Source organism: Larimichthys crocea, chromosome XII (assembly GCF_000972845.2).
Source record: "Larimichthys crocea isolate SSNF chromosome XII, L_crocea_2.0, whole genome shotgun sequence".
Lineage (NCBI taxonomy): Eukaryota > Metazoa > Chordata > Actinopteri > Sciaenidae > Larimichthys > Larimichthys crocea.
In genome coordinates, this window is record NC_040022.1 from 26,784,263 (window position 1) to 26,795,318 (window position 11,056).

General features: G+C 43.7%; 2 protein-coding genes across 4 annotated transcripts in view; both read left to right on the plus strand.

Moving 5' to 3' along the window:
- Window positions 1-471, plus strand: part of smurf2 (SMAD specific E3 ubiquitin protein ligase 2) — a 47,664-nt gene extending 47,193 nt beyond the window's left edge. The window contains exon 19 of one of the 2 annotated variants that reach the window (XM_027285844.1): window positions 138-237. In XM_027285844.1, coding sequence (XP_027141645.1) covers window positions 138-237 — 100 coding nt within the window. Of the gene's footprint in view, window positions 1-137 lie in introns of both variants that reach the window. The other variant, XM_027285843.1, reaches the window with a different exon arrangement.
- Window positions 472-4,359: 3,888 nt separating this feature from the next.
- Window positions 4,360-9,778, plus strand: ddx5 (DEAD (Asp-Glu-Ala-Asp) box helicase 5). Of its 2 annotated transcripts, none has more exons than XM_027285846.1 (13): window positions 4,360-4,539; window positions 5,154-5,331; window positions 5,453-5,549; window positions 5,635-5,768; window positions 5,876-5,941; window positions 6,099-6,240; window positions 6,327-6,487; window positions 6,592-6,764; window positions 6,849-6,959; window positions 7,042-7,103; window positions 7,198-7,257; window positions 8,622-8,856; window positions 9,024-9,202. In XM_027285846.1, exons 1-13 carry the CDS (start codon window positions 4,487-4,489, stop codon window positions 9,049-9,051), a joined length of 1,500 nt encoding a protein of 499 aa, XP_027141647.1. In that variant the 5' UTR covers window positions 4,360-4,486; the 3' UTR covers window positions 9,052-9,202. The 2 variants fall into 2 exon arrangements, with proteins under 2 accessions (XP_027141647.1, XP_027141646.1); XM_027285845.1 differs by having other exon boundaries at window positions 4,361-4,539; window positions 8,622-8,843; window positions 9,024-9,778.
- Window positions 9,779-11,056: the final 1,278 nt, after the last annotated feature.

The following is an 11,056-nucleotide window of genomic DNA, read 5'->3' on the forward strand; positions in this document are numbered from 1 at the left end:
ACTGTCAGCACTGTAACACGTTTCAGACTGTTTGACACGCCGCCCGCCTCTGACACATGAACCTCCACTTACAGCCAAGTTGGTTAAAGTAGTTTTGCAGTATGATTTTAAAATGTTCTCCGCTTCTGTTCTCCCAGTTTCAACCGGATCGACATTCCTCCGTACGAGCACTACGACAAACTGTACGACAAGTTGCTCACTGCCATCGAGGAGACGTGCGGCTTCGCCGTCGAGTGAGTCGCCCCCCTGCGCTCTCGCAGAGACGAGGAAACAACCAGAAACAACATGGTTTGGCCGTGATGAACCTCCCCTCCTCCTACAAATCAATCCACTCAGACAGAGCGAGGGCAGAGGGGAGGGGGGGTCATCCACGGATGCTTCACCCAGGGGACGCCTATACTTCCTGGGGTCGTGGCTAAGCTAAAGGAGGGTGGGCAGAGAAGGCCAGAACATGTCATGTTGCTTTTCTTTTTTTTTTTTTTTTAAAGAGCCTCCACCCCTCCTTTCTCTTTTTTTTTTTTCATTGAAAAGGTCTTCAGCTGCTAATAACTCAAGCTTTACTAACTACGGAACCTGCAAAAATTTTGCTGGCTCTTCCTTTTTTTTTTTTTCTAGTTCTTTTAGCATTTAAAAAAAAGAAAAGAAATAAAACTGTATTCCATGTAGCAATGCTCCATCTTCCAAGCAGAACGCTCAAGTCCGTCCCTTGCGACATCTTACACGCCGGTTTTTATGGTTACCGCAAACCACTTTGGAAAACACTAAATTTGGACGGAGAGGTGCACGACTCGGGTGTTCGGTCACACCTGGAGGCCTATCAGCAATTGCCAAGGCTGGGGGGGAAAAAAAAACAGGCCGACTGTTTACAACCCCTCTCCAAAGACACTCTGCTCCGACAAACGTAGAGCCGCTTCCCAGAAACGTTTCACACGTTCGACAGCTAGTTTCTGTTTTAAAAATAATGAATAGCTTGAAATGTGTTTTTTCTACAACAGGGAAAATTGAAAAAACAATAAAATTCTATATAATAACTTCATTTATTGCTGTTATATTTCAGAAACCCCCCTTTCCACTGTTCCAGAAAAATAAAGTAATCTTTTAAGTGTTAAGTGTTACTGTTTAAATTATGGACGACAATTTGTGAGAGCAGAGTTTAAAGCTTGACTGACAGAACGCTGTGGTTTATCTTCTCGACGTGACCTCTCTCTCTCTCTCGTAGCTGCACGAGGTCAGAGGTTTGTCAAAGAGCAAAAAAAATCCTAAAAAGTCCTTCCGAGTGCCATAATCATTTTTTTATTTTTTATTGAATGAATGAATGCAAATATCGAGCGGACCCTTTAAATTCTACTGATTTCATCCTGGAGCTACGTGTTGTTGATGTGACTCTTCTCTTACTACACTTTTTTAACAGTTTGTCATTTGTAGCTGGGCTGTATTAAAGCCACTATCATGAAACCTACCATTACATTTCTAATGGTAATCCTGTTCAGTCCAAAGTCCGTCATAAACTATTCTGTGCTGCCTCCATATTGTCGTTGAGGGAGGAAAAAAAAAAACCTCTACTACCTTCTACTACTAGCCATGTGGTGCTAAACAGCATTTGTCGACCTTACTCATTGACGTACTACTGCTTGATGTGCACAACACACACACACACACACACACACTACTCGTGCTCATACCTGTTTGTGGCCACATTAACATGTCCAAGAGCTCTACCTAGCCACACTCTCAGGAGATGTCATACGTAGTTTGTAATGTCCTTTTTTACGAGACGCTGTCTTGATTTCCCTGAAGGTCTCGTCTTTGCCTTTTTTCTTTTTTTGTTTTTTTGTTTTTTTGCCCACAGCAGACCATTAACAAACAGCGAGCGTTGCATGTGTCCATATGTGCTTTTTTTTTTGGTTGAAAGGGAACTGAGTGAGATGAAACAGTCCCATCAGTGATGTTTTTATTTAGAGAGAAGGAGTTGGAAGTTTTCTACGATTTAAAAAAACAAACAAAAAAAAAATTCTTGAATGTTTTCAAAAAAAAGATGCTGCCTGTCTCGCAATCTCTATGACCGTGGACTGTTCTTAACGTTTGCATACACTAAAAAAAACCTATTAAATAATAAAAAAACAACTGTTTTCATTCTTTTATGTGGACTAATTAACGTGTATGCAAAGTGAAAAGTGTCCTCAGATGGTGCTTTGTACAGTAATAAGATATTGTTCATATATGTGGATCAAACGACCTGTAATTTATCTTTAACTTAAGTAGAAGATTTTTCTTGAAATGGAAAAAGAGGAATTGCACACGCAGAAACGGAACGAGGTGTCGCCATGAGGTGTATTTTAAGAAATGGTGACTCCCCTGCCTTTAAGTCCAGTGCACAAGCTGATCGCCCTACTGTCTGTTCCTACACTACATCGCTCCGCATCGCCCCGTAAGCTGCCTCTCATCCAAGAACTGAACTTTTTATTAAAACGAGTGAAAGTTGAGAGATGGCGCTCTTTTTGTTTTGTTTTTTTTTTGTTTTATAGCATGATCCACTAGCAGGACTATATCTCTCATAGCTGACTGATGCAATTTGATGTATGTTAACACTATCATTTTGTAAGAGTATTTTATTTTTGTGTGTAATTAGTTCTAATTAAACTTGCCTTTGTCTAACAATGTAAGGCCTCGTACAAACATGTCCTGTCCTTTTTTCTTTGGGTCCATTCATCAGGGGCGTGTTGGTACCGTACAGCCTGGGAATAAATGCCAAGTATGGAAATGCAAAAGAAATGCATCTGAATGGCACATCCCCTGACCACCCACTGTGTACTCACTGATACCATCGTGGATTAAAACGTCTGGCAGATGGTGCAGAGGAGGGGGGAGCAGGGAAAGTAGGGTAACATGACAATAGAGCTGTTGGAAAAAGGTGTCAAGTCCAGTCTTTGTTGATAGACGTGAAACTGCATCCTGCTGCAGAGACTGGATAGAAGATTAGACTTCTGTTAGACTATCTGTTCATACTTTCATGCTTCCCTCTGTAATCAGTATCAACATATAATATTGTAATACAGTTTTTATGTTTATAGTGTAGTACCTCATATAAATAAACCATAAATACTTAAAGAAGATGCACAATAATAGAAGAAAGGAGGGAAAAAGTAGTTGTAAGTCACTCTCACTTAAAGTTTACGGTATTTGGTAGCAGACATGACCTACAGGACATCTAAAAAAAACATGTTGAACATTAATATATTTATTTATATGTAAGAACTTCTTAACATTTGCTTTCCAACCTGCCAAATTCACAACCAGGTAATAAACAACAAATGTTCTGTTATAGTTGGAGGGCAAAGCTTAACTTAACGGGTTGTGTAATGAATTAGATGTGGAAGCATAAATATTGTTAAGATATATCGAGATATACAAAAAAGAAATCTATATAATAAGAAATATATATTTATTGACACAATAAATGGGATATACACATGGTACAGGGAATTTGGATAATGGTTTATGAACAGCATTTGTATAAATGGGTGCATGTGAGCACGTGAATTTGTTTGTATATCAAGTCAAGTCAGTGGGTTTAATTATCTCAACCATATATATATATATATATATACGTTTATATTTAGTCATTTCGTTGACGGAAACAATCAAAGTAAAGTGTGATGAGGACATGTTAGTGCAGCAATAAGTACTATATATATATATATATATATATATATGGTCTGTGAATAAGTAAATAAGTATATACTTCCTCCTAATCTGTTTCAAACATGTCACATTGAATTTATGTTGTTCAAGAGAACTTTAAATCACTTTTGATTTAGTTTGTCTTTTAGTTTTCTTTTTGTATTTACTTTTTTTTTTTTTTTTACATGTTTGAAATAAAAAATATAAATAAAAATAAAATATTTCCAACAGAGGTTAAGAGGAAATTCCCCATGCCAGCTAAATAAATAAATAAATAAATAAATAAATAAATAAATAAATAAATAAATAAACAAACAGGGTTGGTCCTGATGACGTCACTTACCGTAACAGCTCGGAAGCGCAGTCAGAGCCGCATCACCAGTTTCTCTGCGCAATCGTACATATCCATCCGCCGCCGCCGCCGCCGCCAACTCTTGTTGTTAGAATCGTTAAATACGGTGAACCGGAAACAGAGTTGTCGTGTTGTTTGTTTGTTTTTTTAAATATCAGATATTATATAGTATTAAAAAAACCACACCGTGTGTGTTTTTAGGCTCTATTTAAACGTGTCTATGTTGTCGGTGGAAGTTGAAAACCGAATGAGGGAGGGGGGCGGATGAATACATCGGAAGAGGGACTTCCTCTTGTGATATAAACCGGGCCTCATTTTCACTTTACCGGCATTTGAGCACTGCCGGTCGGTCTGTCCGGTGTTTTCTTTTTTAGTCGGCGGTCAAACACACACACACGGTGTAGATTTATTTATCTTTTTCCTTTTTAATTTATACTTAAACTGTTTACAAAGATGCCTGGATATTCCGACAGAGACCGCGGCAGGGACCGGGACAGAGACAGAGGGTGAGTACGGGGGTCTATTTTACGACAAACGGCTGACGAGATTTTAAACCAACGGAAAAAAAACGGTAACTAACCGTCGTTATGGGTTTAAAACAATCTGCTGTGGTTTTGTTTTTATTTTTAGCTTATAAACTTATCGATTATAAGTCAAAGCTGTTGGTAGTGGTGCTTTTATTTATTTATCCACACCGGGGCCCAGGCCGGTGAAGCGGGGCCCGTTGTCTCTTGTTGGCTCAAGGCCTAGTTTGGCCTCGTGTCCCGGAGGTAGCTCGTTAGCTCACCGCTCACCGCCAACCGTGAGCTCTTTATCCACCGGTATGACTCTGGAAGTCATCCCAGCTTTGTTAGCGGTATCTTCTCATGATTAGCGGCTCGTTTGAGCTCGGGTACCGGCGTGGGGAGCGTGTGAAGCCCGGCCGGGCTAACACAGCTGGCTAGTCGGCGTTTCGCCATGTGGCGGCGTGAATGCGGATACAAAATGCCGGCTGCTCTTTCCATTGTTCCTCTGCTGGTTGGAAAGTATATGGCAGCTTTATAATTCCACAGAGTGACGCACTTTTTTTTTAACCCTCTGTAGATGATGTGTTATTTATTTTTTTATTTTAAAATTGCAGTTATGGCGGTGGTCCTCCTCGCTTTGGTGGCAACCGTGGAGGAGGTGGCGGCGGCGGCGGAGGGAAGTTCGGCAACCCCGGCGAGCGGCTGCGGAAGAAACAATGGAACCTGGACGAGCTGCCCAAGTTCGAGAAGAACTTCTACCAGCAGCACCCCGACGTGGCCCGCAGGTCTCTGGTATGTGTTGCATTGGTGGTCCCTTACTGGTGTTGCGCAACAACCTGTCCAGAAAATGTGCAGCACGTGTTTTTGTGGTTATGCAATCATGAACTTCATCTGTGTTTCTTTTTTTTTGCAGCAAGAAGCCGAGCAATACAGAAGGGCCAAGACCATCACATACAAGGGCAGAGACTGCCCCAACCCAATCCTGAAGTTCCACGAAGCCAGCTTCCCATGTGAGTTTTAAACACTTTGTGAGGAGGCAGCACCCTGATGCAAATTTTGTGCGTCTCAATTAACTTATGTGTTTTTGTTCTCCAGCTTATGTGATGGACGTGATCAACAAACAAAACTGGTCCGAACCAACTCCCATCCAGGCTCAGGGCTGGCCTCTGGCTCTCAGCGGCAAGGATATGGTCGGCATTGCACAGACCGGATCTGGCAAAACGCTTTCTGTAAGTCTTCAAATATATAGATTAATAATTTAGATCAGTGAGGGTATGGTTTATATAATGTCACTCGTGTATACCTAATGGAGTGACTGTTGTGTTTTGCTTTGCAGTATCTGTTGCCTGCAATCGTACACATAAACCACCAGCCTTTCCTGGAACGTGGAGATGGCCCCATTGTAAGTATTCATCATGCTCTGTACTAAAGAAATGAGTTTACATTTGTATCCTATAAATAATAGCAATACATAATCTATGACTCTCTGCTGTCGTAGCCAGGAATCATGTTTAGACAAATGGGAATCTTTTACTGAAGACTTGTGTTTTCCCTGACAGTGCTTGGTGCTCGCCCCGACCCGTGAACTGGCACAGCAGGTCCAACAGGTGGCCGCAGAATACGGCAGAGCTTCTCGCCTCAAGTCTACCTGTATCTACGGAGGAGCACCCAAGGGACCCCAGATCCGTGACCTGGAAAGAGGTATTGTACTCTTTTTGTGTGAAGTCCGTGCTAAAGGGATAATCGTTTCAAGAGATTAGTTCTCACAGTGACTCTTCTGTTTCAAGGTGTGGAGATCTGCATCGCCACTCCAGGAAGGCTCATCGACTTCCTCGAGGCAGGGAAGACGAATCTCCGCAGGTGCACTTATCTCGTGTTGGATGAGGCCGACAGAATGCTGGACATGGGCTTCGAGCCCCAGATCAGGAAAATCGTCGACCAAATCAGAGTAAGTTTGATTATTTGCTATTAACACATCTGATTAAAGGCCTCCGCAGTGCTTCTGTCACTTTGAGTGAACGTCTTGCTAACTGTTTGACTGTTTATTTGCAGCCTGACCGTCAGACTCTTATGTGGAGTGCTACATGGCCCAAAGAGGTTCGCCAGCTGGCGGAGGACTTCCTGAAGGAGTACGTCCAGATCAACATCGGGGCGCTGCAGCTCAGTGCCAACCACAACATCCTGCAGATCGTGGACGTCTGCAATGATGGCGAGAAGGAAAACAAGTGAGTGTTGTGGCTGCAGCTGACGTGTTCACAATGACTTCAAGTGACGTGACACTCTTTAACAATTCACCTGTCTCTTTTTAGACTCATCCGTCTGCTGGAAGAAATCATGAGTGAGAAAGAGAACAAGACCATCATCTTTGTAGAAACAAAGAGGCGGTGTGATGACCTCACCAGGAGGATGCGACGAGATGGGTAGGTGTTTAAATTAAAGTCTGTCTCTGCTTATGTTTATTAAATACTTCAGATTAACACAGAATCCTTTTATTCTGTTTAGATGGCCAGCTATGGGAATCCATGGAGATAAGAGCCAGCAGGAGAGAGACTGGGTTCTCAATGGTAAGCTTAGATCAACGGTGCATTTGTGTCAACAGCTCACACAACTACCACACACCACTTACCACATCTAATCTTTATTTTGTTCATTTTTCAGAGTTCAAATACGGAAAAGCTCCGATCCTCATTGCTACAGATGTTGCCTCCAGGGGTCTAGGTCAGTATCCGCCCTGATCAGTTAGTTACTCTAATGTATTTCAAAAAAAGAAAGTGTATTTGCTTTCTTTAACTGTTCTGCTTCTCTCTGAGTTTCTCCCCTGGCCCGACGGAGCAGTCTGTGTGGCAGGGCCTTGGCATGACAAGCCCAGGTCTCCAGAGGGGGAAGGAGGATTCTTGGAGGTGTCCTGACTGGCGAGGCACGGGTCTCCCAGTCGTGCAGATATACAGAGGTGACCAGGCCCAAGTGCAGCATAACGCGCTGGCCTGCCTAAAAAGGGGGGCGAGTTGAGGGCTGGCCACAGTTCCTCCCCCATATGCTCGTCTGTTCTCTGGCAATGGTTTGGACTGCTTCACACACCCAGGCTCTGTAACTGTCCCAGCTCAAAGCCCAGCTACACTGTCTCCTATTGTCTTGCATGTATGTGTATTTTTGTTTTGTTTTTGGGCGCTGCATTGCAAGCCATTAGAGTCATTTGGGGGGTGCTTTTTGTTGCGTAGACTCGTTGTAAAGCATGGGTGCCGATAATGTCGCAGTTTCCTAAACTCCTGTCGGAAGAGCAGTCTGTCAGATCGGTCATACCTTCACCTCTGTAAAGACATGGCTACTGGCGCTTTTGGTGACAGTGGGACATGCTAGTTGGACACACTTGGACAAAATCCAAGCTCACACTCCTCCCTCGCCTGCGTTTCAAAGTCATGTCGAGACCTGCCAACGAGAGACATTAAGATCAAGTGAACACTGGTTCTGGAAAAATCTTGCCATGCCGAGAGTCGGGATGTACTGTTTTGTAGGCATCCTGCAAATTGGTTCAGATCTACAGTTTTTTTTTCTTTTTTCTCGGCAAGAGACACTGCAGCTTTTATAGCGAGCATCTCGTGAGGGCGTGACAAAGGGACCTTGGTTAAGTGCTAGCTCAAGCACACTAGGAGGCAGTAGTGTGCATAGCAGCCCTACTGTGGGTCACTTGACAGTATGTGGGGAGTATGCTGCAATGGGAATGGACTAGTGATTGCATACTCCAAACAGTGGTAAGACTTCTGATCCATTTTTGTTTTTGTGGGTGGTGTAGCAGTGATTCAGGAGGGGAGGGTTTTTATTTTACCGCACTGGATTGGAAGCCAATGGAGTGTGCATCGTTGCTCTTTTCCCACCGTAGTCTCCCCGTGGACTGACTGTTCGTCTCTGTTGTCTTAATGCTAGTCTTTTTGCAGCCTTGTGGATTTTTACTAGCCACTGGCCCGTACCCCATGACCGTACTAACTTTTGTTTTTGATCTGGTTGTTGTGGTGGCGTTTGGCGCACGTCTTTTGTGTGCCGTGTCCTCCTCTTCCTTTATGCCACACTGCAACACAATCTTACAGATGTTGAAGATGTGAAATTTGTCATCAACTTTGACTACCCCAACAACTCTGAGGACTATATCCACCGCATTGGCAGAACGGCTCGTAGCCAAAAGACTGGCACGGCTTATACCTTCTTCACTCCGAACAACATGAGGCAGGCCAGCGACCTCATCTCTGTGCTCCGCGAGGCCAACCAGGCAATCAACCCCAAGCTCCTCCAAATGGCGGAAGACAGAGGAGGTAAATCCAATTGGTGAGATACAGAAACTGTGCTGTGAACACAGCAGCCACTCTCTTTCTGCTGCTCTCCTGTCTGTTCTGAGAAGGAGTTGGGTTTTTGGTATCCCAGAAGCAGTTATTTTTTTTTGGCTAAATTCTGCTGCCATGCTTCTTTTCTCAAGTTTGTTTCCTCTTTTCCAGGTCGTTCAAGGGGAGGCCGAGGTGGTGATTATGACCGTCGGGATAGATATTCCTCTGGAAGGCGCGACTTTGGCGGTTTTAGGGACCGAGATAACGGTAGAGGGTTTGACAACGGACCAAGTAAAGCTTTTGGCACAAATTCACAGAACGGCGGCTACGGGGGCAGCAACGGTGCCAGCAACGGCTTCGGCGGGGGCAGCTACAACGGTAACGGACAGTCCAACTTCAACCAAACGGGAGCCTTCGGAGGCCAGAACAACTTCCAGGCCCCGCAGTTCGCTCCCGCCAAGGCCGGTGCACAGACTGCAGCCGCTCACCCCCCGTTCCCCTTCCCCCAGGCGCAGGCCCCCCAGCAGCAGCAGCACCCACCGCCGCTGGTGCCCTACCCCATGCCTCCTCAGTTCTCTCAGTAAAATGCACATACACTTGAAAGAAGTAATTTATTGCTTTTTCTTTGTCTTTTTAAGTTCAACTTAATCCAGAAATTTTTTGTATTTACACCAACAGGGTTACAAACAACATCAACCTCTATGAAAGCCTTTTAAAAGATCTGCAGTGCAACAATAGTGACGTTGCACACTTTTTTTTTTCACCCCAATACTATTTAATTTGTTACATTCCTCCGTAACGTTTAGTTATGTTTTGTACTAGGTAATTACAGTTGTATTGGTTTTTCATGTATCATTGAAAGTGATGTTAAGCTCCTACCATGGAAGTGCACTGCATGATCTTTCAAATAAAACGTAAAAAACAAACTGCTTCTCTGTGCTGCTTTTCCTGACCAGTAGATGGCGTCACTCACAATGTAATAACCTCATGATTGCAGTAATAGATTACCGTATGAACAGTCGGCGTCGTGTTGCCAAAACATTTGTAGCAAGAATAGACTTATCTTTAACCTGACTCATCGGTTCCTCCCTCATCCCAGCTCTTTAGTTTTCCTCGTCGGTCTCGTGCTGGTCATGATGACGTGTACAGGTGGCGTCACGGCAACACCGATTATCTTCTGGTGACACATGGCGGCTCTCGAACGAGTTTTTCGGGCCCTTCTCTGTCGTCCTCTTGAATATCCAGGCTCCACGCCTGTTGTCATATGACATGTATCATATGACAAACCTGTATAGAATAAAGAAATCTGTGTCCTCCACTTTCAGGTGTGAGGTTCAGATATTTGTGTTTCAGTTGCTGCTGGAGGAGGATCAGACAGCTTCAGTCAGTGTTACACTGATATGAGCATGGAAAGATTGAGAGGATGGGAGCAGAAATATTACAGCACACATGGGTTTTTTATTAACCGTTACATGATCAGTGTTTTTGTTCATGTTGAACACAACAGGTTGTCTAAACCTGTCTCCTCTATGTGAGGAATTTAAACTTGTTCATCTTGCCACCACACCTTCAGGCCGTCCTGGCGCCAGGTTTGGTGCTATAAAGGTTATTCCAACACGATCTACAGATGGATATTTATAAACAAACAACAGTATACATACATGTGGACGTATAGAAATACCATGATCTGTGGTAAACCCCCATCCAGTGCCTCAATACAACCATTTAGCTGTAGTAAGATCGACCTTTGGCCTCTGAGCTTTCTTCACACCTGTTCTCTCAAAGGACGATGAATCTGTGTTTGATTCAGCCCTGTTACGTGTCCCACATGTGTCACAGTGCTGTACATTACATATCACAGACTGAAACCCGGTCACAGGTCAGTCGTGATAGATTAGGAGTGCTGTGGGCGCGGCTGATTTAAATTGCTTTCTACATATTTACAGAAGCGTGGACTTGAAGTATGTGAGGAACGCACGCCGTATACATACTACTCTTTGTCATCAGTCACAGAGAAAGACTTCTTATTTCTTTCTTTCTTCCTCGTATGTGACAGACACACCCAGCTGTTGACAGATGTATTGACACAAAAACATGTTCGGCTTGTGTCAAGTTTTTCTGTTTTCAGGGAGAAAAACTCTTTGCACCGTGACACAAAGTCACAGGTTACGTAGTCCTGCGTCCAGAGGTGGACAAAACACGCT